Genomic DNA, 25714 nt, shown 5'->3' on the forward strand with positions numbered 1-25714 from the left:
AAATCGCAGATGAAAACAAGGAATCTTGTGAAATTGGTAACGCGTGCATATATTGGGTGAAGAGTGGTCAAGGACCACGCGTCTACGCCACTGCGTTGGTCTTTTCTTAACTGCTGTGGCGAGAGTTGTGGTTAACCTCTCTCGGCCTTCACCCGGTTCATTGCCTGTTTCGCTTGTGTTTTAGTGTGTGTGTGTGTGTGTGTGTGCTGTTATTATGGCTGCTTCTGCTTCATTTGGGCCTCGTCAACGTGTGTGCCCCGGAACTCCAGGATTTCCGTGTTCTCGTTTTTTGGCTTCGGCTGTGACAGACCCCCACGTCACTTTTACTAGGTGTTGGTCTAACATTTGTACAATAACAAATCCCTGCAAGGAATGCTGTGCATGGCCTAGAGAGCAGTAGAAGTTATTTTATATAAGAGGGAGCATCGTAGTGTTTCTACTCTCCCTTTGTGGGAGGGCTTTTCGTCTTTTCTTCCCGATGCTTTGTCTCCTGCTGCTGTCATACCCCATACTAGTGTTGTGCCTTTGTCCCCTTCCATTTCTTCCATCAGTTCATTTTTGGAGTATCAGTAGGCCCTCAGGCTGATTTATGTAATGTCGCCCCTTCTTCTTCAGGAGAATTTGATTCCCGAGAGGGAGGAGGCTTTTTCCTCATTGTCTTTTATTTCAGGGTTGGAGGTGTCCAAAATGGCGACGCTTTGGGGGATGCTTCGGCTATGGAGTTCACCATCCTTGGAGGGTTTGCTGATGCACTTCAAGAATGCTCGGTAACCTCCTCCTCATGCTGTCCAGGCCCTACCCCCTCCTCCTGGCCTTGTCTTCGTGGGTAGCCGAGGTCAGCCATTTTTTATTGCTCTGCCAGTGACGATTGCTGCTTCTTCGAGTCAGAGGGAAGCTGTGGCGTCAGCCTTGCTAGTGACGTCACGGGGTCAGTCATTTTGTATCCCTCCGCCAGTGGCGTCTGCTTCTCGTTCGGATTGAAGGGAAGATGTGATGTCATCGCCACTTATGACGTCACTCTCAGTTGTCTTCACTGCGCTGCCTCGCTTGTCTGTGTCATCGTTTGCTGCCGTGACGTCATCTCTGCCATCCAGTTCGCTGCATCTCCCTTCCATGTTGTTGAACCCTTCTCTTGCTGACCTGTCTGAGGTTTTATGTCAGGCAAATCTTAAGAGATTGGACTTGTTTCAGAAGATAAGTTGGCTGCCATTTCATTTGGGAGGACTGGAAGCAAGCGTGTTGCATCGCCCGCGCCTCCTGTGAAGAGATTGTGCAAGGAGCCAGTGCTGTCTTCCTCTCCTTCTCCCCATCTCTGCTGCGTTGGCGTATCAAGCCTTGGAAGGCTAAGGACTTTGCCCTTTCTTCGTCTGCGAGTGAGGAGCAGCAAGCCTGTGTTCCTGAGTGTTGGTGTTGCAGAGAGTGTTAGTGTTTCTTCCCCTGTACATTCTGCAGTGGCTGCTTTGTTCTCTGCATTGAGTCATGAGCGTGCTGTAACCTCCCTTGTTTGTGCACATGTTGCAGGTGCTCCCACTTCTTCTTCTCCAGGGCCTATTCGTCACCGTAAGGATCTCAAGTCACCTGTCAAGAGGCCGAAGGTTGTAAGCGTGGAGTTGGTGCAGCAGGAATGTTTGCCTGCCCCTCTCCCTGGTACTCCAGGAGTTTGACTCAAAGGGATTCTCATTCTTTCTCAAGTGTTTGGGATTCCTCACTGACATATCTTCGTACGTCTGCCACGCCCGTGCCCATTCGCAACCATTTAGAGAGTCATCTGTTGGGAGAGTGCTTAGTGATGTCCCTAGTGTTGTGGTTGGTTCGTTGCGGGAGTTGGCACTTGGATCCAGCCCAGACAGGTTAGTTGGTGTTTTGAGCTGTTTGGCTGCTGGTTCTTCTGTTAATTCAAACAAGGAAGGTGCTTTAGATAAGCCTGCACACCCTTCTTGTCATCGGTCTCCATTGCTGGAGCAGGAGGAGGGAGACACGTAAGAGTTTTTGTCTTCCTTTACAGAAATTGTCAATCTCATTCATGGATTCAACAATTTGGAGAGTAGGACTCAGGCTCGGTCATTTTACGCTCCTTCCTGCTTGGAAGCCTTGCTGGAAGCTATGCAGGATCCCAAGTCATCGTTTCAACTTCCTATGTCGAGGCACATCCAGTCGGTCTTGCACAAGGTTAACGCCTCTGTTTTTTTGATGTTGTGTCATCTTAACCCGAATATCATTTGTCTGAAGCCGGGATTGACTTTGGAGCAGGTAAAGTTGGTGGCTCCATCCTTGTCTCCACAGGATGCCTCAGCATTGGAATCTACGGTATTGCCTCCATTTGCAAAGAACGGTTTCTTGGCTGGACTTCTGGTCGACGGTTATTGCCAAGATAGCCTCTGACAGGTCCCCAGAGGGGTTGGTGAGTGCTTCCTCTCTTACCAGTTTATTGCAGTCTGGAGGCAAGGTGTTTCGTGTATGGCTCACCTCAGTGTTAATTTATGGGCTAACCTTCTCCTGATTAGAAGAGACGTGGCTTTATCCCCGATGGAATGATTGGTTGACCCTGAGTCCTTGCTGGCATTGAGGAATGAAGATCTGTTGGAGTCTAAATTTCTGTTCCCTCGGACTGAGGTGGAGGATGCAATAGACCGGTGCCAGGCTGACACCAAGGACAGATTAGTGCACCAGGCTGGGTCTAAGTCGGAGTCTCGCCCTCAGAGATGTCCTGCTCCTCCTCCTCCTCCCCCCTGCCCAGCAGCAGTCACAAAAAGATTGTCGCCTGGTAGGCTGTCGAGGAGTTCGGTTTCAAGTATGGCCTCCCGGTTTCGTCTCAGCATAGGTCAGAGGACCAATGTCCTTTTCGCTACCATTCATTTAAGCCGAGAAGGGGCCCCAGGGGCAGAGGCTAAAAAGGGTTGGGGTTGTCGGTAGGTTTAGGCACTCCTCCCTCTCCTGTGCAATGGGTGGGAGTTGCCTGGTGGGCCATTGGCCCAAGTGGCAGAGTTTATGGGGCGGAGAAGTGGGTGGTAGATGTCCTTCGGGTAGGGTATCTATTGCTATTTGACTTCTCTCCCCCTCTCTTGAACAAGCCACAGCTCAGGAGGGCGTATCCTCCAGATTCTCTGAAGTTCTTGGCTCTTCGGGAGGAAGTGCCGAAGATGCTGGACAAGGATGCAATAGAGGAAGTGGTGCGTCCATCTCCAGGGTTATATAGTCACATCTTGGTGTCCAAGGCATCGGGAGGTTGGAGACCTGTGATCGACTTATCCACCTTGAATCACTTCATCAGGAAGACAAGGTTCAGGTTGGAGATCCCGTGTTCAGTGTTGGCAGCTGTGAGGGAAGGCGACTTCATGCTGTTGATAGACTTAAGGGACGCATACTTCCAGATCCCTATTCATCTGACATCCAGGAAGTTCCTTCGCTTCTCTCTTGGAGACAAGGTCTTCGAGTTCAAAGTCCTGTGCCTCAGGCTGACCACAGCCCCTCAAGTTGGGCTCATGCTTAGGGGATCCATTTGTTTAGGTACCTCGACGATTAGCTGGTCTGGGCAGGTCCCAGGTAAAAGCTGCTGCAGGACAGAGATCGTTTGTTTCGGTTTTGCTTGGAACTGGGCATCATGCTCAACCAAGAAAAGTCAAACCTCGTACCCAGTCAAAGGATTCTCTACCTGGGCATGGTCATCGATATGGCAGTTGCAAGAGTTTTTCCGTCAAATCAGAGGTTGGAGAAGTTGCGAGTTGTGCCGCGCGACTTCCTGTCGGAACCACATCACTCAGCTCATCAGTGGCATGTTCTTCTTGGAGTTTTGTCTTCCCTGGAGAAGCTGGTCCCTCATGGGCATCTTCATCTTTGGTCTCTATAATGGAGACTGGGGGAATTCTGGTCTCTGGCGGGGGACTCACCCCTGTTAAAGGTCCCCCTGTCTCTGGAAGTGAGAGAAGACCTTCGTTGGTGGTTGGATGACCGAAATCTTTTGAAGGGTGTCCCTCTGCGTTCTCTCCCACCGGACTTCCTTCTGTTTTCAGACGCCTCCCTCGCAGGTTGGGGGCCTCATTTAGGTGGCCTCATTGCCTCAGGCATTTGGCGTTTTGAGGACAAACAGTAGCATATCAATGTCTTAGAGTTGAGGGCAACCTTCCTGGGTCTGAAGGAGTTTCAGGAGAAAGTAGAGGGTCATTCTGTCGTTCTTATGTTGGACAACACCACGGTGGTCACCTATGTGAACAAGCAGGGAGCCCTGGTTTCACATCAGCTTCACGCCTTGACCGTCGAGTTTCACCAGTGGGCGGTCAGCAATTCGGTGGAGCTCTCAGCCAGGTATATCCCAGGCAAACAGTATGTGGCCGCAGACAAACTCAGTTGTCGGGATAAGATCCTAGGCACAAAGTGGTTCCTTCATCAGGTAGTAGCAGACAAGCTTTTCCAGGTTTTGGGGGAGACCCATGCTGGACCTTTTTGCGACTCGGTTCAACAGGAAACTGGAGACATTCTTTTCAGTGGTTCCAGATCTTTTGGCGTTTGCGGAGGACATGTTCCAACATCCCTGGGACAACCTGGAGGTGTATGCTTTCCCTCCGTTTTGTTTGATCTGTCAAGTTCTGAACAGGCTGAATGAGTTTCCGGCCAGGGTCTTTAGGATGACTTTGGTAGGCCCTCTGTAGCCTCAGGCGGCAATGGTTTTCCCAGATTTCGGTGGCCATCCATTGTTGTCGGAGGTTTCCTGATGGGGTAAATCCCTCTTTGGTCCAGCATCTGCTGTGTCAGCTGCATGCAGGAAGGTTCCACCAGTCAGTAGAATCCCTGTCTCTTCACAGTTGGAGGCTATCGAGTATCTCCTCCGAGTGAGAGGCTTTTCTCAGAGAAGAGCAGGGCATATGTCCGGCAGTCTCAGAAGGTTGACCTCTGCAGTTTACCAAGGCAAATGGGCGATCTACTGTGCTAGTTAAGGGGTTTGAGCAATTAAGTTCTCCTAGGGAGCTCAAGCCTCCGATGTGGGATGTTTCCTTGGTTCTGAGAAGCTTCACTAAGGGCTCATATGAGCCTTTGCGTCACTCATCTGACAGGAACTTGACGCTCAAGACAGTTTTCCTCCTGGTCTTGGCATCTTCAAAGAGATGTGGGTAGAGCATCCATGGGGTCCTGAGCTATGATGTGAAAGCACACCAGGCACTTGGGGATGGGTGTCCTTCGAATTTGTCCCGGAATTTGTGTCCAAGACACAAAGTCCCTCTGTACACGATGATAGGTTCACTTCCTTTTCCATTCCATTACTGAATGACTTTGTGGGTGGTGATGCTCAAGAGCTTTTGTTGTGTCCTGTCTGGGCTCTGTGTTGCTATCTTAAAAGGGCATGGCACCTTAGGCCAGCTGCCACAGGACTTTTTGTCAGCACAGGATGTACAAAGAAAGAGTGTCAAAGAATACTTACTCATTTTTTGGATACAGGAAGCCATCAGACAGGCATACTAAACGTCTTGATGATTCCGCCGCCACGTCTGTGCAGGCTAGAGCGCATGACCATTACAGGGGTATTGGCCTCTCTGGCTTTCAAAAAGAACATTGGCTGTGCATAGAGTGCTGAGCGCTGGTACTTGGTTACGTCAGTCCTTGTTCACCTCTTTCTGTCTTAAGGATGTTGCCCACAGATTATGGACATGTATTCCCTGGGTCCTGTGGTGGCTGCCCAACAGGTTGTGTAACTCATCATTGCCCTTAACAGGGCACTTTTGTATCTTACCTAAGATGATTGTGTGGATGAGAGAACGAGTGAGTTTGCTGTCTCTTTCTTTCTCTTGTACTTTCCTTCTTCCTTCAGGCAGTCATTCGCTGGACTGGTCTGATACAGGTGAGTAAGGTAGTCATACAGATAGTGTCGGTGCTTAGTATACAAATTTCCAACCTTGCCATTTGTAGGATATGTTCTACTCCTTGGCAAGGGGGGAGTGGGAGTGGTAACAAACCGCAGGTGTGTTGGTTTGTTATTGGACAGTCAAGTTTCTCTTTGGTTCTCTATGCAATGATTCTCCCATATCATTGTACGCCGCTCAGTGTCTGGGTAGTTAGATATCAATTTATTTAGCTTCTCATGGGCTTCATTCCCTCTCCGAAAGTTATTTCTTCTGGAGCTGGACTGGTGGGTAGGCCCCCAGCCAGTTTAGGATGTCTTGTACCTCCCTCCTCCAAGTATAAGTCTATCCTATTGTTAAGATCGAAGGTTTGTTTGCGTATGAACAAATGAAAAATTTTTAAGACAATTTGTATTTTTCATAGCTACAAACCTGAGATCTTAACATTGTACTGCCCACCTCTAGCTGCCCCTCTGTTAAGACATCCTGAGTTGGGAATGACCAACGCGGTGGCGTAGATGCATGGTCCTTGACCACTCTTCACCTGATATATGCATGCGTTGCCAGATCTCGCAAGATTCCTTGCTTTCATCTGCGATTTAACCCGGATCCAGCTAGGGCTAGGAAATTATCCTATTGTTAAGACCTCAGGTTTTTTGGTTTGTAGCTATTGAAAAATACAAATTGTCTTAGAAAATTGGTCATTTGTATGGAATCCACCTGGTGGGCTATGTAATGTTATTTTCCTATCCTTGAAAATAGAAGGTAATAAACTGAGAGCAATGGTTTGTTTTTGCTAACTTTTTATTAATAAAGACCTTTTTATTGTTTTGTTGTATAAATTGATTTAATTACAGCTGATTTATTTTTGCTGTTATCCCCCATATACCCAGGTAATTGTTACAATTCCCCACCTCCAGCACTCACATAAAAATGGTAAACCGCATATCAAAATGATCGACAGTATGTACTTGTTTATAATATAATCAAAATACTCCTCTCTTTCTATCTCAAAGTATGGTGTCTTATTGAACTCTTAGCCCTTCCTCTTCTTCTTTTGATTTTGTAAAAGCTAAGTATATCTTTTTGTTTTACCAGACCACTGAACTGATTAACAGCTCTCCTAGGGCTGGCCCGAACAATTAGATATTTTTTTTATGTTGCTAGGAACCAATTGGTACAACGGAGCAACGGACCTACAGTTTATTGTGGGATCCGAACCACATTATATTGAGAAATGAATTTCCATCACCAGAAATAAATTCCTCTGATTCCGTGTTGGCAGAGCCGAGAATCAAACTTCGGATCTTTTGATGTAAATTGATACTAATGATATTGATGAAAAAAGCAGAAGTTTCATTATAGAACTTTTGAAACTGTATGTCAGAAGGGTCATGGCCTTTTGAGTAACTTTGATATATTGAGCTCATTTGCAATGCTAAAAAACATGTAACTTAAAACTTACATAATCTTGCTTCATATTCTTGACTTTGTCGTCATCTTCTTATGTTGGTAATTTATCTTCATTTTCTGTTGATAGTTCAATAGTTTCCTCCAAGTCTTGATTTGTCAGAACTTGTTTTTATAACCTGGCTAGTTCATGATTGTGACTTGCAGCATTGCTACTTAGTACCAATGTTATTCTACCTATGCATGCCATAAACCCTTTAGCCCATTTTGTAATTTTGTGAGTTATGTTCAGTTTGGTATTGGTATGTTCCAAAGTAACCCAATTTTGTCACAGGAAATTGTTTTGGAAGATGGCCGTTCTTCGCTGTACTTTCCTCCGGTGTTTTAAATGTAAATCTTCATGTTCAGTTTGGTATTGGTATCTTCCAAAGTAACCCAATTTTGTCACAGGAAATTGCGCTTGGAAGATGTCCATTCTTTGCCATACTTTCCTCCATGGTGTTTAAAGCATAAATCTTCATGTAAGCTCAATGCTTTCTTATGCAACTTGCTAATATGCACCAGAACAATTATATTATGATTTTCTTTTACCCACAAATGTAATGTTTTTCTTTTCCTTCACTAAGCATTCATCATGCACTGTAGAAGTAACTGTACCTGTTTTCAGGGCCTATTATACAAAACTTCATGATCTGTCAAATAAAGAATGTATCAGGCAATTTTCTTTTGGAATACTATCTTGGCTGCTTAAATGACCATTTTTTTTCTTTTTTATTAAGATCAAGAATACTAATTTTTTTGCTCTGTAGTGGGCACTGTGCAAACTGCAAACTTTCTTGCCCCTGGTAGTATTGCTAACATCACTGCTTCTGTGATTTATGGCCATACAACACAAAGCATGCTAATCATCACAATAGCATAAATAGTGTTAGCATGTTCTTGTTATTACTTCTTAACCCCTTGAATACTTTAGCATAACTGAGGCAAAGAGTGAATTACTCTGCTGCCCATAAGCAAAATGTGAAATTAGGTACATGAATGTTCAGTTTTTGGATATATTTTACATTTTTGGTATTTATTTCCCGCATGGTAAAAACTTGAGTAACTAAAGCTGCTGACTTGTATGTGCTCAAGAAAATTTATTTTTATTCATATTTTGATTTTTCTTAATATTCTCATGTAAACATTCCCCTTTGGCTCACAGCCAGGTGAGGAAGCAGAGGTGTTAATATCTGATGAGGAAGAGGAACCAGCCCCTCAGCCTTCAAAAGTACCACCCCCCGTACCACCACCTCCAGCTGAGGCTCCAGCAACAGAAGCAGATCTTCTTAACTGGGGTACATCTCAACAATCAGACTCTCAGCCTCCTAGCAATGCCAACCTCTTGGATATTGATAGCTCATCTGGGATGAAAAAGGATCCCAGTAACTTTGATTTACTTAGTGGTTTTAATAATGCTGTAAATGATGTGAATTCTAGTCCTGCTCCTCCCAACTCTGCAAACCCTGAAAGTGCTCCTAGCAATCTCTTTGATCCTTTTGGAATCAGTAATGGATCAGTTCCCAACAATGATCTCTTTGGCCAATTAACTGCCGCTCCTCAGGCACAACAGGTAAAGTTCAAGATATTTTCCAGGTATATTTTCATTTTTATTGTAACGATGATCAATGCTTCTTCTAAATTGATAATTTAGACACTTTTTGTAATGAATACTACTAGTTCATAAGCTGTTTATTAGGTAGTATCATTACCATGATGCTAAGTCTGACAAACATTTGTTTAAATGGTACTCCAAAGTATGAAATTTTTGCAATTTTTTCCATGTAATTAGATTATTATTGTATTGTAAAGGTTTAAATGTGTTTTGTTCCGATACGCAATACAAACTATCGGTCCTTCAACAATAGGAATGTAACTTGCGGCAGCTGGAACCGGTCGTAAGCTTCGAACAAGGGAGTTCGGTAGTTAACTGCTTGTCTGACAGTCTGCGCACCGCGCGACTGGGAGGTGAAGATTGACTTTGCTTTCGGCCGCGCTGGGTGACAGACATGTTCTCCACTTCTCTCTGCCCGCCTTTCGTCATATGCGTTTGTTTTCTTGGTTGGTATTATGTGTGTGTAGAATACTGTAAGTACTTGTGCTTTGTATTTTATTATTATAATGGATTCTTGTGAGGCTGAGAGTTCCCACGCATCAGCCGCAGAATTTGCCCTGGTGTGGAGGGCCGTAACGTGTGGGGCCTTCCGCTCCTTCTTGGAAGTCGGTCCTCATGAATTGTGTGCTAGTTGTCGGGGGCACGAATGCTCTCACGCTGTGTCTGTGATATTTGTGTTCCGTGGTTGGAGGAGCAGTGGGCGCGCTTTTAGGGGAGGAGGAAGCGACGTAAGCCTGCCAGGGAGTTATCGGGAAGTTCTCCGGCTACTCCCCTGGTCACGGACACGTCATCTTCCTCCCTCCATCTCAGCTCCCGCGTATGGCTCCTTCTCCTTTGGGGGGGGGGGGTGTTCTCGCTCCTTCACTTCGCCCGATCTGTCGATCGTGGAGGAGGGGGCGAGGGACCCCGACATCCAATTGTACTCGGGGTCTTCCGTTCGCTCGGGCTGGGACTTGTCTTCCCCCCACTGCCCCCCCCCCCCCCCCCCCCCCCCCCCCCCGCAAGGAGGAACCCCTCTTACTAACCCGACTTTTGCCTCCTCAGGTGCAACTGCCGCGGGTGATGACCTCGGCCAGGTGTGGTGCTTGTTGGGACACTGAGTTTTCAGGGGCTGTTGCATCACCTGGCGAGTGGCTCAGCTCTGGTCACGCACGGTCCGCTCCTTCTCTTCGCCCGATCTGTCGAGCGTGGAGGAGGGGGCGAGGGACCCGACATCCAATTGTACTCGCGGGTATTTTTCCGTTTCCGATCGGGCTGTGGGACTTGGCGTCGTCGTCGTCCCCGTCCCCCACCCCCCCCCCCCCCCCCGGCAAGGGGGAACCCCTCCTACTAACCCGACTTTTGCCTCCTCAGGTGCAACTTGCCGCGGGTTGATGACCTCCTCGGCCAGGTGTTTGGGTGCTCGTTTGGGTCTCCAAGGGACATTGAGTTTTCAAGGGGCTGTTGCATCACCTGGCGAGTGGCTTTGCTTCGGTCACGCACGGTCCGGTAACCACCACCACCACCACCGCTGTAAACCCCAGGGTATGCCGTCCATCCTCACCTGGTTTATATGCAGCATATTGCTACCGTGACCCCTTCAGCTGCAGTGGAGGCGCCGTTCCCTAGCGTTCCGAGGAGGGTTGTAACACCGCCGCCCGGGTTCGCCACTCTCGCCCTAGCCCCCGACTTCCGGTGCCCAAAGAGCTTGCCCCTGGACCTGCCACCAGTACCCAGGAAGTCGCTGGCCGCTGCCCCGCCTCCTGCTGTTCCTGCCGCGCCTGCTGTACCTACCGTTTCTGCCTTACCTGGACCAGCCCCTGCTGACGTCGTTCCTACCTGCCCTGGTGTTTGCTGCTTCCGCCAGTAGCAGTCCTTCCGGACAGGTGCAGCCGGGCCGTGTTGCTTTCGGCAATTGCCCGGCTCCATCCTGGATGGAGGGATCTGACGACTGTCCTGAGGAAGCTGATGAGGAAGAAGAGGAAGAGGAGGAAAGGTGTCGTCATCGTCTTCATCGTCGTCTTCGTCGTCGTCTGCTGCCGCCTCTTCCCTTCGACTTCCAAGGCTTCACGCCGAGGAAGAAGAAGGCTGTCTCCTCCCCCCCTAAGTAGTCTCCTTCGGGAACTTCTAAGGGCCCGTCTCACTCTGGTGGGGCGGGGAGGTCTTCCGCTGGTTGGAGCGGGGCCCGTCTCCTTCCGCAAGGAAGAAGTCGGGAGGACAGATGGGGTAACCAGCTAACACCGGTATTCCTCTCCCACCTGTTGCTAGGGACTCTGCCGCTGCATCAGGTTCTGTCTCAGCCTCTCGTTCGCGAGGAGGGGGCGAGGGACCCCGACATCCAATTATACTCGCGGTCTTCCGTTCGCTCGGGCTGGGACTTGTCGTCGTCTCTCCCCCCCCCACCCCCACCCCCGGGGGCAACGGCAAGGGGGAACCCCTCCTACTAACCGACTTTTGCCTCCTCAGGTGCAACTGCCGCGGGTGATGACCTCGGCCAGGTGTGGTGCTCGTTGGGTCTCCAAGGGACACTTGAGTTTTCAGGGGCTGTTGCATCACCTGGCGAGTGGCTCTGCTCCGGTCACGCACGTCCGCTCCTTCTCTTCGCCCGATCCGTCGAGCGTGAAGGAGGGGGCGAGGGACCCCGACACCAATTGTATCGCGGTTCTTCCGTTCGCTCGGGCTGGGGGACTTGTCGTCCGTCGTCGTCCCCCCCCACCCCCCCCCCCCCCCCCCCCCCCCCCCCCCCCCCCCCCCCCCCCCCCCCCCCCCCCCCCCCCCGCAAGGGGGCACCCCTCCTACTAACCCGACTTTTGCCTCCTCAGGTGCAAACTGCTGCGGGTGATGACCTCGGCCAGGTGTGGTGCTCGTTGGGTCTCCAAGGGACACTGAGTTTTCAGGGGCTGTTGCATCACCTGGCGAGTGGCTCTGCTCCGGTCACGCACGGTCCGGTAACCACCACCACCACCACCGTTGTAAACCCCAGGGTATGCCGTCCATCCTCACCTGGTTTATATGCAGCATATTGCTACCGTGACCCCTTCAGCTGCAGTGGAGGCGCCGTTCCCTAGCGTTCCGAGGAGGGTTGTAACACCGCCGCCCGGGTTCGCCACTCTCGCCCTAGCCCCCGACTTCCGGTGCCCAAAGAGCTCGCCCGTGGACCTGCCACCAGTACCCAGGAAGTCGCTGGCCGCTGCCCCGCCTCCTGCTGTTCCTGCCGTGCCTGCCGTACCTGACGTTTCTGCCTTACCTGGACCAGCCCCTGCTGACGTCGTTCCTGCCCGTGGTGTTGCTGCTCCAGTTGCAGGTCCTTCCGGACAGGTGCAGCCGGGCCGTGTTGCTTCGGCAATTGCCCCGGCTCCATCCTGGATGTAGGATCTGACGACTGTCCTGAGGAAGCTGATGAGGAAGAAGAGGAAGAGGAGGAAGGTGTTGTCATCGTCTTCATCGTCGTCTTCGTCGTCGTCTGCTGCCGCCTCTTCCCCTTCGACTTCCAAGGCTTCACGGCCGAGGAAGAAGAAGGCTGTCTCCTCCCCCCCTAAGTAGTCTCCTTCGGGAACTTCTAAGGGCCCGTCTCACTCTGGTGGGGCGGGGAGGTCTTCCGCTGGTTGGAGCGGGGCCCGTCTCCTTCCGCAAGGAAGAAGTCGGGGACCAGAGGGGTACCAGCTAACACCGGTACCTCCTCACCTGTTGCTAGGGACTCTGCCGCTGCATCAGGTTCTGTCTCAGCCTCTCGTTCGCGAGAGGTACCGAGTGTGCGGTTGCCCGCGGGTGACCGTGCAGCCAAAGTCCAGGCTTCCGAGTTTGCTCGGCGCCAGGACCAAGGCACGGAGCGGAAGACAGGTGAGAGTCGCTCAGGTGACTCCTGCCAGGCCAGTGATCGCTCTCGTAGGGATACATGGGCTCCCAGGGCTGACGCTACGCTCCCAGACTGGCCGCGGGTTGAGACAAGGAAGAGGTTATCTTGGTCGCCGGAACCGGCCCAGCGGGTCGACGCGCCGTGAGGACAGGCCCCGCTCCCACCGCGACAGCGGACTCTGCAGGTCTCCTGACCGCTGCTCCCACCGGGACCGGGCAGGTAGGGGGACCAGCAGCAGCTCCTCTGACGCACGGGACCGGAGCTGCTGTTCACGGTCCAGCCACTCTCCCCCGAAGAGCCGTGTGACCAGGCCTGCAGCTCGATCGCCACCGCGGGTTGGCGATCGCCTGCAGCCCCCCAGCACACTGGTTCTGCCGGTGAGCGAGGGGGAGCGTCAGGTCTTCCTCTCCGATCCCTTCAACTTCCTCGGGCTACGCCGGGAAGAGCAAGGTGATCCGGAGTGACCGTGAGGAGCGCGCCCACCACGACACCCTACGAGCCTGGCACGGTCTTAGGACGACGAGTTTGTTACGCGCAAGTGGCATGAGGAAACCAGGAGGGGTCTGTTGCAGTTCCTCCTTAGGAAGGAGGAGGGTCTCAGGAGGCGCTCTTGTTGGAGGGACTTGACGGACCTACTCCACAAGACACGGTCACTCCCAAGATCCAGAGGTCGTTTGCAGAGGTTATTGCGCTGATTTGTCAGCACAATGACCTCGGGGAAGGATCGCCGCTCCCACCTTCTGAGCCTACCTCCAGGCTCGAGTCATTCTGGGGTCCTAAGAAGGAACCCAAGATGATGGTAGATCTGCCATGATTGGCTCTGGCTGATTCGATGCTGGGCCAGGTGGACTCTCGTCTCCGGACAGGAGGGTTCGCTACGGTCTGGCAGGTCTTCCAAGCCACTTCCTCCGCCTGTACTGTGACAGAGGAGATTCTATGTGCCATCGGAGGACCCTTTGCTGCCCAAACAGGTTAACTTGGAACTAGCTAGGCTAACTCCGGGGGTGTGTCTGCAGCAGCTCCTGTTGGAGAACTTATGGTTCTCGCAGCAAGAGGCACTCGCCTTGGAATCAACCACCATGGCGGCATTCCAAGCAGTCTCCTGGTTAGACCTGTGGTCCCTCACGGTGTCTAAGGTTGCGGCCACTTCGGGAAATATCACTCCTGAAGGTGACCCGGCTTTCGGGAGACTGTGCCAGTCTGGAGCTAGAGTCATCTCCTACCTAGCCCACCAGACGGCAAATCTGTGGGCCAACCTGGTTCTTCGGCGTAGGGACGCAGTCCTCACCCGAGTGACCAGGCCGGCTGGGCATGAGACAGCTCTGGGTCTTCGCAACGGATCGGTGGGGAGTTACTCCTCTCTCTTACCCGGAGAGATGGTGGACGCTGCAGTGGAGCGACGGCACACTGATGACAGTGACTGTCTAGTACACCAGGCAGTCTCGAAGGCGTCTGGGCAGCCTCGAGCTATGCGCCAAGCCAAGCCCAAAACTTGGTTAGCACTTCCTCTGTGGCCAAGACGATTGCATCATCGAGGCCCAGGGGAAAGACTCTGCCTTCGACTTCTTCTAGGAGCGACTGTAACCAGCCCTCCTCCCAGCCCTCCTTCTCACGAGGGGGAGCCTAGTATCCCTCCCGTTGCACCAGTTGACATTGCAGGTGCACGAGTGGGCCGTAGCTCACTCGGTAGAGCTGTCAGCCCGCTACATTCCAGGCAAGAGGAATGTAGTAGCAGACAAGTTCAGCCGTTGGGATCAGGTGATAGGGACCGAATGGTCCCTACACCCAGACGTGGCGGAAAGGCTCTTCAACCTGTGGGGGCATCCAGTCATGGATCTGTTCGCCACCCGGCACAACAGGAAACTTCAGGTTTTCTACTCGGCTGTGCCGGACCCATGGGCAGCTGCAGAGGACACTCCTCAACACCCGTGGGACAACCTCTTCGTTTATGCCTTTCCCCCGTTCTGTCTGATTAGCAAGGTGATCAGCCGAGTGCTGGTCACCCCGAATCTCCGGATGATCTTGGTGGCTCCCAAATGGCCTCAGCCCCTTGGCACAACTTTATCGTCCAGCCACACGTGGAACTAGGTACCACTAGTCACTCCAGTTCCTTCATCTTCACGGCTGGCTGTTATGCACCATCTCTTGCGAGCGGGAGGGTTTTCTCGCCGAACAGCAACAGAGATGGCTGGGTACATCAGACAGTCCTCTGCAGCTGTCTTCCAGGGAAAGTGGGCCATCTTCTGTGGTTGGTGTCGTAGACGAGGTCTATCTCCTCTCAGAGCCACTCTTCAGCCGGTAGCGGATTTCCTCTCTTTCCTTTGCCGAGAGAAGCTCCTCTCCGTCCCAGAGTCCAAAGGATACAGAGCCGCCTGACCCTAGTCCTGAAACTGAGGGGAGTGGATATCTCGAACTCGTTTGAGATCTCCCTGCTAATGAGGAGCTTCGAGAGGTCTTGCCCACCCAGGGAACTCAGGCCCCTGGGGTGGGATGTGACTCTTTTCCTAAGGAGTCTGACTCGAAGACCCTTCGAGCCACTCCAAGAGTCGTCAGACAGGGATCTGACACTCAAGACCCTCTTGCTTGGCTGGCCCTGGCATCAGCGAAGAGAGTAGGGGAACTTCATGGCTTATCCTTCGACGTCAAGCATACCAGGGGATGAGGATCTGTGGCGCTCGATTTCGTCCTGAACTTTGTAGCGAAGACTCAGAATCCTTCGGTCCCTGATGACCGGTTCGAGTCATTCACGATCCCCTCCCTACTGGACTTCACCGACAACAATGCAGATGAGATGCTGCTTTGTCCTGTGAGGGCGCTACGGAGCTATCTGCAGAGAACTCGGCACCTCAGGCCTGAGTGTCGATGCCTTTTCATTAGCACTGGGGTGACCAAGAAAGAAGTATCCAAGAACATTCTTTCTGGCTGCGTGAGGTGGTCAGGAGGGCATACGAGGCTGATGGTAGTGACGACATCTGTACCCTTCATCCGAGAGCCCACGAAGTCAGAGGTAGTGGTCCTTCCCTTGCGTTCCGCAAGCAACTTCTCCGTGCTGCAGGTCCTAAAGGTGGGGGTCTGGACCAACCAGACCACCTTCACCTCCTTCTACCTTCGGGATATAGCCCACAGGTCCTTGGACACTTTTTTCCTTGGGATTCATGGTGGCTGTTCGACAAGTTGTGTAGCTTACCCAGCACCCGAGCGGACAGAACAGCATCGCATCCTTGTGTGACTGCATGAATGGATGAGTGAATGAGAGTGTGACTGGCTTCTCTTCCCCATCTTTTTCTCCCCCTCTGCCTGCGGGCAGAGGGACGCGGTTGTCACTATGCTGGAACAGGAGACCGATGCAGGTAAGCGACTCGACCGAGCCCCATCCTACCCCTTTCATTAGGGATAGGAGCATTTATCCACCACTTTCCCCAACAAGGGGGGTTAAGTGGAAGCCAACAAGAGACAAACCCATGACTTCATATTGCCTCTTGACAATAGGAACAAGTTCTTGCTTGCTAGTTTTAAGAGGTACGCTTGCCTCCCTCTTATTACTTTGGGTCCAGAGGTTTACTGACCATTGATCCTGGCGGTACATACGCCCCGATCATTGGGCAGAGGTCGTAGGATCCTCCTTCCCTCTGCTCTTACGACCAGGAGGAACAGGTTGGACAAACACCAGTCTGTTCATTGACTCAGATTCCACCCACCAAGAAGTGAGTCTTCCTATTGTTAAAGGACCGATGGTTTGTATTCGTATCGGAACAAATAACAATTTGTCGAAAAGTTGGTATTTTTTGCTAACTATACAAACCTGAGGTCCTTTACACATAGTCCCCTCCATGCACTGCCACCCCTGACTCTGTGTTTTCCTGGGCCTAAAGCAAAGTGAATCTTCACCTCCCAGAATGTCGGACAAGCAGTTAACTACTGAACTCCCTTGTTCAAAGCTTACGACCGGTTCCAGCTGCCGCAAGTTATATTCCTATAATTAAAGGACCTCAGGTTTGTATAGTTAGAAAAATACAATGTTCGACAAATTGTTATTTTTGACTGTTTTTTATGGAAGGAGAACTAATTGTTTTGTTTTACATAGCCTATTTTCAGACTCAACTCTTTCAAATTATACAACTAAGCTACCTTATTACATACCATTTTTCTTATCATCTCCACATTTCTTAGTTTTTCCATCTCATTTTGACTTCCACTACATAAAGAATTATGTCAGTAGCTTCAACATCTTTTCATTCATGTGTTAACAGTACTCTTAACATACCTTCAAAGCTTTAGCAGGGACCTGTAAGCCTCTTCCAGCACCTCTTCTGTGACTCATAATTTTTTTCGCAATTACAAATACTACTTAAATGGATCAATGACTTTTATTTTTTCACTTGCTTTATCTTTCATTTCTTTATATATTCATTCTACTATATTCCAACACAGGTTCTAATTTTAAAGTAAATTCAAACTCCTATGTAATTCCTGATCTCTGTCGTCATAATCATCAGTCAGCATTGTATTGTCTGAAACATGACACGAGCCATCTTCCATTCATGACCCCTTTTCATACTTAACAAAATTGCTTATATGTACCTACATTGTTCCTTTGCTATTTTTCTAGTCCCTACTCCCTCTATATCATTCCCCATTCCCTCTGTAAAAGTAGTAGCCATGGATACGTAACTCTCCTTTATCTAGGAACCACCTTCAGTATTCAACCAATCACTCTCTCCAGCAAGAATACAATAATCTAATCAAGCATTTTTTTCCATAAAAAACTTTTACATTTTGCCAAAACTTGTTACATAGTTTACATGATAATCTTTCTTTATAAGAACAAAGTTTGGTTGATTGAATATGTCAATTTCTTAAAATCTCTCTGAACAGCACCCAGGGTACTATGAACAGCAGCCCATGGGTACTCATGAACAGCAGCGCATGTTCCCTCCAGCAGGAAGCCCCCATGATGGGTCCAACGCATAATAGGAGGGGCCTAACAGTCCAGTAAAATGCCGTGGGGTGGTGGCTTTACTCGACCTCCACCTCCCCAGCAGCCCAATAACCATCTGGATCCTTTTTGCAGACTTAGGTAGGTTGCTTGTACCAACCATATTACTGTAAATGTATTAACCTCATTTGGAATACAAAGCAATCATCATCAAAATATTAGTCTTTTCCTTATGGATTATTTTAACAATTCTTTGTTTTTTAACCAGGTAACCTAGCAGGCATGGGAGGATGGGTTGGTTCAAAACCAACCACACCAATGGTGGAACCCCAGCAGGAGGAACTCCTTTCGGAGGCAGCACCCCAGTAATGGGATCTCCTCAACATCGTCCACAAACAGCTGCAGCTTGGCAGGGTCAACCACCAGGTTTGTGCACTGCAATACTAGTTTACTAATATTTTTTGCAGACATTACAGTTGTGAATGTTTTCCAATCTGACACCAGAATGAAATGCAATGAAAGACAGAAGGCAAAAGTTTTATGTACAGTATGGTCCTGAAATATGCGTGATCGGATTGTGCGATTGCCCTTTTATGCGGTCGCTAGTTTTCAAAAATAGATTTTCTGTATCTGCGAAGCCGTTCAAAATCTGAGTTATGCACCACAAAACATATAAAATCTATTGTCTTTTCAAGTATTTTAGGGGGGGACAGGGTTTGCCGATGTCTGAGAGTGGGGGAGGGGGAATGCGAGAGAAAGATTTCCTGCACAGCCATTTCTTAAGACAGAAGGGTCCTGCTCAGCCATTGGCTAAGACGGGAGGCTCCGCCTCACACATTGTCATAGCGTGGTATTTGGCTTAACGGGAGTGAAGACATGCATGATCCGCTAGTCCCTGAAACCTCATATAGTTCACAAAGCCTTCCTTCTGCAGGATCCTCTAGCTCTGGTGGAGGATGTTTTCTAACACCCTTAGGACAACCTAGTGTATGCCTTCCCACTGTTTTGCTTGATCCATCAAGTGCTGAACAAGGTGATGAGTTCTTGAAATCTCAGGACATTGGTAGCTCCTCTGTGGCCGCATGCAGAATGTTTCCAGCCCTTCTGTTTCTTCTGTCAGAGGTTCCAAGAGAGATTCCCCCATGGCAGCAGCTTCTTTGCCAGCCTCACGTCAAAAGGTTTCTCCGGTCAGTGGAATCCCTGACCTTGCTTTTGATTTTTCTACAGAATGTCTGATTCAAATGTTAGTGTGAGAGTTTGTGTGAATGTAGGCTGCAAGGTGAGGATACCGAAGGCTTCGGTTGATCCTCACACTGTATGCCGTAAATGTAGAGGTTTGAATGTTCTTTGACTAACACCTGTCCCATGAGTTGTGAAAGGTTGAGTGTTGAGGAATGGAAGACTCTAACTTCTTACTTGAAGAAGTTAGAGAGGGATAGATTAGAAGGGCTGCATCTAAGGGTGCGGGTATTACAAGGCCTATTGAGCCTTTTCCTGATTCTACACTCTTCTGTAAACCTACATGCCTTTTGATTCTCCCTCTTTATCAGGGCCCTCACAGGCTTTGCATTCAGATTCAGCCTCGGAGATCGCTGATCTGAAGGCTACACTTCATAGGATGAAATCCAAAATGGCTTGCCCTGAAAGGTAGGATAGTGAAAGTGCGTGTTTAGTGAAGTGAGTGCCCCCAGTGTTGTGGAGGGGGCGTCTGACCGTCTTTGCGACGCTTCCAGGCCTAGACCTCTTTCAAGCTCCCAAGCCCAGAGGAGAAGGAAAGTCGAAAGCCTTACGGAGGTTGTGGAGAATCCCACCGGTCAGGCGTCCCTTCAGCATGGCTCTGTAGCGCAACAGACTGCTCATGACCGCTTTAGAAAAAAGCGTCCTCCGAGAGTGTTTCTCGTCGTCCGGTTCTCCTTCACCTAAACGAGGGTGGAAGGATCGGACCTTCCAGGCCCCTGAAAAGGCACTGGAAAGAGCCTTTGTTTGACTCGAGCCCCGAGCACCTTTCTGATGAAGCTCCCTCCGCGATCAAGAAGGCGAAGGTGGTTTTGACGTCTCTCTACGACAGACCGGGTAGAACTCCTTCGAGGTCTCCCTCTCCTGTTGAAGAGGACGCTGGAGAGGCTTCCAAGAGGATTCTTTTAGCGGTTCAGAACAGTTAGCCGTGTTGGTCGGAGTCCTTTCGAAAGATCCTCCTCGTAAGAAGGACGTTAGACTTCCTGTCAAGAAGTCTAGTCTTCTTTTCTCCTGCCAGGCACGAGGCTCCAGCCAGACGTGAGGCGTCTTCCAGGCGTGAGATGCCTTCCGACCACGAGATGTCTGCCAAGCTGGCCAAAGCAAGCCAGCCAAGCGCGAGAATCTGTTTACTTTCAGCGAGAAGCGTCTTCCAGTCGCAAGATTCCAACCAGGCGAGAGGCGTCAACCAGGAGCGAGGGCGCCAGACAAGCGCGAGCAGCCTACCAGGCGCGAGGAACCAACTAGGCGCGAGGATCCAGTCAGGCACGAGGCGCCAGCCAGGCGTGAGGCGTCAGCCAGGTGCGAGGCGCCAACCAAGCGCCAGGAGCCAGTCAGGCACGAAAGTGTTAGCCAGGCGCGAGACGCCAGCTTTGTTTCAGAGGGGCTCTGTACATACTCTTAGCCCCTCTCCGGTTAGGAGTTTGTCTCCCGCAGAGAGAGATGTTTGGAAAGACCCCCAGATTTGAAGATGGATTCTCCTCTGATCCTTTTGTTGAAGAGGATTCAGAAGACGAGGCTCGTGGTAGAGAAGGGCTTTCAAACTACAAGGTTTTGACATCTCTTCTTCTTCAGAATATGGAGATTCCTTAACTCCTGCCGCTCCTCCTTCTCCGCGCTCTCTCTTTCTAGCTCCAAGACGCCAAAGTCTTCGGTCTTTTCTGAAAATGAGACCGACCATCTCTATGAAGAGAGCTCTCCAGTCTCTGGATAACTGGATGAAAACGAAGAAGGATCTGGTCAGAACTGTCTTCTGTATGCCCCCTGCTAGACTTACAGGAAAAAGGGGTGGGGTATTGGTACCAGACAGGGGAGAATATGGGACTCTCTCTCCCAGCTTCTGCGGAAGCTGACTTTTTCCCAGTCTGGTAGACCCGCGTCAAGAAGGCATGGCTTGAACTCTGCTCGTGTGACTTGGGTCTTTCCGAGCTTGATCATCTCCTCAAGGGACTCTTCCATGTATTGGAAGTATTCAATTTCCTGGATTGGTCCCTTGGGGTGATGGCCAAGAAGGCCCATGACTCGGAGGGCCTCGATCCTGAAGTTCTCCTCTGTATCTTGTCGTGTATAGACAAAAGGCGGTACAGGATGGCTCAGGGGAATCTCCTCTTTATTTGGAGCGGGACTCTTGAAGAAGAGGGCCGTTTTTAGCGCCTTTCTGACCAAGGCGGTTTCGCACTCACAAAGAGCAGCTTTGATGTTTGCTCCCATGTCTGACTTTCTGTTCCCTTCTCAGTTGGTGAGGGACATTTCCCATTCACTAACTGAGAAGGCGACCCAGGATCTTCTCCTTCAGTCTTCCAGAAAGAAGAGGCCTGCGTAGTGGGAGAGAAGAAAGGGGCGAGTACGTCTCTTCAGCCCTTTCGAGGAGGCTCTCCCTCCAGAGCTCCCTCAAAAAGGAAAGCGCCTGGAGAAGGAGAGGTAGATCTTCCTTCCGTCCCTTTAAAAGGGGAAAGTGATGTAAGGATCCTCCAAACACCAGTAGGGTGCCAGGCTCCTGGGATTTGCGGATGCCTGGGCACTCATCGATGCAGACCCTGTTCTGAAATACTCTTCGGCTAATGTTGGATCAGATGTGGGACAAGAGAGTGATAGAACTAGTGCTGGATCAAAACTCCCCGGGGTTTTACAATCGCATTTTCCTGGTTGCAAAGGCCTCGGGGGGCTGGAGACCAGTTCTAGACGTCAGCGCTCTGAACAAATTTGTTCAGAAAGAGAAGTTCGCCATGGAAACTTCTGCGTCAGTCCTTGCGGCTCTTCGCCAAGGGGATTGGATGGTTTCCCTGGATCTCCAAGATGCCTATTTTCACGTCCCGATTCATCCTTCGTCGAAGAAGTACCTCCGTTTCATGACGGGGGGGAAGGATCTACCAGTTCAGGGCCTTGTGTTTCGGCCTGTCCACTGCTCCTCAGGTCTTCACAAGCCTGATGAAAATGTGGCGAGAATGGCTTCACCTGAAAGGTTGTCAATATCTCTGTATCTAGACGACTGGCTCATCAGAGCCGATCAGAGAGACAGTGTTTGGAGGACCCTTGCTTTGACCCTAAACCTGATCAAATCATTGGGATTACTCGTAACCTCGAGAAGTCTCAGCTGATCCCCAGCCAGCCCAACTTGGTCTATCTGGGGATTCAGATGGATTCTCGGGGTTTTCGAGTATTTCCTTCTCAAGAGAGACTCGTGAGAGGCTTAGAGAAAGTCTCTCTTCTTAGGGAAAGAACGTACTTCGGCGAGGGAATGGTTGAGCCTTCTAGGGACCCTTTCCTCCCTTGAACAGTTCTTTCCTCTAGGAAGACTTCATCTTCTTCCTCTTCAGTTCTTCCTCAAGAGATCGTGGAACTGGAAGACAGGACTTCTCTCGGACAGTTTTCCCATTCCAGTGGAGATGAGACAACACTTGGAATGGTGGTTGCCCCCACTAAAGGAGAACAAGGGTATTTCCCTGGAGATTCGGAACCCAAGCCTTGTATTGTTTTCCGATGCGTCGGAAAAAGGTTGGGGAGCAACCTTAGGAAAGAGAGAAGTGTCAGGCACCTGGAGTGCAGTTGAGGTGTCCTGGCACATAAATTGCAAAGAACTTTTAGCCGTACACCTGGCTCTAAAGAACTTCAAACCTATAGTGACAAACAGTGTAGTCCAAGTAAACGCGGACAACACCACCGCCCTTGCCTACATTCGGAAGCAAGGAGGGACACACTCGTTTTTTTTTCCTGTACGAGCTCGCAAGAGACCTTCTACTTTGGACCTCCCAAAGGAACATCTCCCTCCTGACGAGGTTTGTTCAGGGAGTGAGGAACGTGAGGGCAGACAGGCTGAGCAGGAGGAGCCAGGTCCTTCACACAGAATGGACCCTCCACTCAGAAGTTTGTCAGAGTCTTTGGTCTCTATGGGGGACTCCTCATGTGGACCTGTTTGCCACATTCCTCTCCAAAAGACTGGAAGTCTTTTGCTCAGTGGTAGAAGACCCCAGAGCTCTAACAGTCGACGCCTTCCTTCTAGACTGGTCCCATGTAGACGTCTACGCATTTCCCCCACTCAAGATTCTGGGACAAGTGCTAAAGAAGTTTGTGGCTTCAAAGGGGACGAAAATGACCCTGATAGCCCCCTTTTGGCCGGCACAAGATTGGTTCACAGAGGTAGTGGAGTGGACAGTAGACTTCCCCAGATCCCTTCCTAGAAGGATGGATCTTCTCAGACAACCACACTTCGAGAGGTATCATCAAAACCTCCCCGCTCTCGCTCTGACTGCCTTTCGACTATCGAAAGACTTGTCAGAGCGAGAGATTTTTCTCGCAAGGCTGCAAGCGCGATCGCTAGAGCCCGCAGAGCTTCCACTATGCGAGTCTATAAATCTAAGTGGGAGGTTTTTAGAAGATGGTGTAAGTCGAAGAAGTTGTCCTCCTCCAGTACCTCTGTGACCGAAATTGCCGATTTTCTGTTATTCCTTAGAGAGGACTCACATCTTTCTGTATCCACTATAAAGGGATACAGGAGTATGCTTTCGGCCGTCTTCAGGAATAGAGGCCTAGAGCTTGCAGATAATAAAGATCTACACGATCTTATAAGATCCTTTGAGACCTCGAAGTCTAAGGATACATCTCCTCCTAGCTGGAACCTCGATGTTGTCCTGAAGTTCTTGTCCTCTGAAAGGTTCGAACCTCCTCATATGGCCTCGTTTTGAGATTTAACGAGAAAGTGTTTGTTTCTCTTGTCACTGGCGACAGCCAAAAGAGTTAGTGAGCTGCACGCCCTAGATGATAAAGTAGGATTCAAAAGAGACTCAGCCATCTGTTCGTTCAAAGCACTGTTTCTGGCAAAGAACGAAAATCCTTCGAATCCCTGGCCTAAGAACTTCGAAGTTAAAGGCTTATCGGGTCTCGTCGGTAGAGAAGCTGAAAGGTCTCTTTGCCCTGTAAGAGCGCTAAAATTCTACCTACAGAGGAAGAAACAGATGGGAGGTTCTAGACAAGGTCTTTGGTGCTCTGTTAAAGATCCTACAAGACCTATGTCCAAAAATGCTTTAGCCTTTTTTGTAAGGAACGTCATTACAGACGCTCACAAAATCTGCACTGATGACTCTTTTAGACTCTTGAGAGTAAGAGCACATGAGGTGAGAGCAGTAGCGACGTCTCTCTCTTTTCACAGAAATATGTCGCTAAAGAATATCTTGGAAGCGACATATTGGAGGTGCAACTCAGTGTTTGCATCTCACTACTTGAAAGACGTTTGTGTGACCTACGAGAAATGTTTTTCTCAGGGTCCTTTCGTGTCTGCGGATACGATCCTGGGTATAGGAGCTAACACCAATCCTTAAATGGTACATACCGTCTATTAGATATGTTCTAGACTTTCTGCTGACAAAGTGCAGACGTTGCACTGGCGGCCAGTCACTATTGTTCAGTAAGGAACTCTTGTGATATCTTATTAGATGAGTATCATTATTATTATTTTTTTTTTGAAAATTATGTGTGCGTGCGTAAGTTGTTTTGAGTTATGGTTGTTGTGAAGAGTTTGGGGATAACTTGGAACAATTTTTTAATACTAACACGGTGGTTAGGATCAAGTGGTCGGGATTGGTTGTGTGCTCCTTCATAAGGTGTATTGTCATATAAGTGGATCAGCACCCGTTGACAAAGTCCTTTCAGGCTCTGCCGAGTAAGCGGATAAGACCCCATCGGCAGACCCACAAGAACTCTTGGCCATAGATCATATATCTCGCTAAAGTTTCTTGAGGTGATGCAGACTCATGGGCAGCAGCCACAAAGTCTACCACCTATCAGGTAGGAACCAAGGTTTATTTATACCTACAACATATGTTGTTTACCTGTCTATTCCATAAGTAGCTGTCTCTTACCCTCCACCAAAGGGTGCCAATCAGCTATGTATATATCTGACAGGTAAGTTGATTGTATGAAAATGATTTGTTATGATACATAAGTTTCATACATACCTGGCAGATATATACGATTAATGGCCCACCCAGCCTCCCCGCAGGAGACAGGTGGAAGAGAGAAAATATGATAGAAAACGGGAATGGTTCCTAGTCCTGCCGCCCAGGGCAGGCCGGTAGATCACCTGACCTACCTGTAGCGAGTGGCGCGAAATTTGAATTTCTGTCGGGGACGACGGAGTCTTAGCTATGTATATATCAGCCAGGTAAGTATGTATGAAACTTTATTAAATCATAACAATATCATTTTTCATAGCTAACAAACCTGAAGTCTTAACATGTACTGCCCACCTCTAGCTGCCCCCTCTACATTTTCTTATCTCCTAGCTTGGGAAAAGACTGGTGCTTCATGAGGTTGAATGTCCGGTCTCTGACCAGCTTTCACCTTGTACATGCAGGCGTAGCCAGATCTCACAGATTCCTTGCTTTACAATCTCTGATTGTTTTAACTGGTTACCAGCTGGCACTTGGAAAATATCTTATTGTTAAGCCCTCAGGTTTGTTAGCTATGAAAAATACAAATTGATTTAACCCTGAAACGCCGACTGGACGTATTTTACGTCGACATTTTTTGTGTCTCGGGTGCCGACTGGATGTATTTTACGTCGACATACAAAAGTTTTTTAAAAAATTCATGAAAAAATGCTTTTAGGCCAACCAGCCGAAAACTCGTGAATCATGCGCCTTGGGGGATGCTGGGAGTTCATGGATCAAGGTGTTGTTTTGTTTACAATCGTTACGCAGGCGCGCAAGCGCTTATTTTTTTCTTGCCACACTAAAAAGTATCAGTGCCACATCTCGGAAATTATTTCGTCACTTTGACATAATTTTTGTACCATTTTAAATTAGCTGTTACATATGGAG

At 49.5% G+C, this 25714-nt stretch overlaps 1 protein-coding gene across 1 annotated transcript in view; it reads left to right on the forward strand.

The window, feature by feature from the left end:
* LOC135218836 (cyclin-G-associated kinase-like) overlaps positions 1 to 25714 on the forward strand; it is a gene marked incomplete in the record, with an annotated part of 495799 nt that overhangs the window by 333703 nt on the left and 136382 nt on the right. Inside the window, 4 exon segments of the mRNA XM_064255283.1 lie at positions 8446 to 8853; positions 17627 to 17675; positions 17935 to 17982; positions 17985 to 18092. Coding sequence (XP_064111353.1) covers positions 8446 to 8853; positions 17627 to 17675; positions 17935 to 17982; positions 17985 to 18092 — 613 coding nt within the window.

This window comes from Macrobrachium nipponense, chromosome 1 (assembly GCF_015104395.2).
Source record: "Macrobrachium nipponense isolate FS-2020 chromosome 1, ASM1510439v2, whole genome shotgun sequence".
Classification (NCBI taxonomy): domain Eukaryota; kingdom Metazoa; phylum Arthropoda; class Malacostraca; order Decapoda; family Palaemonidae; genus Macrobrachium; species Macrobrachium nipponense.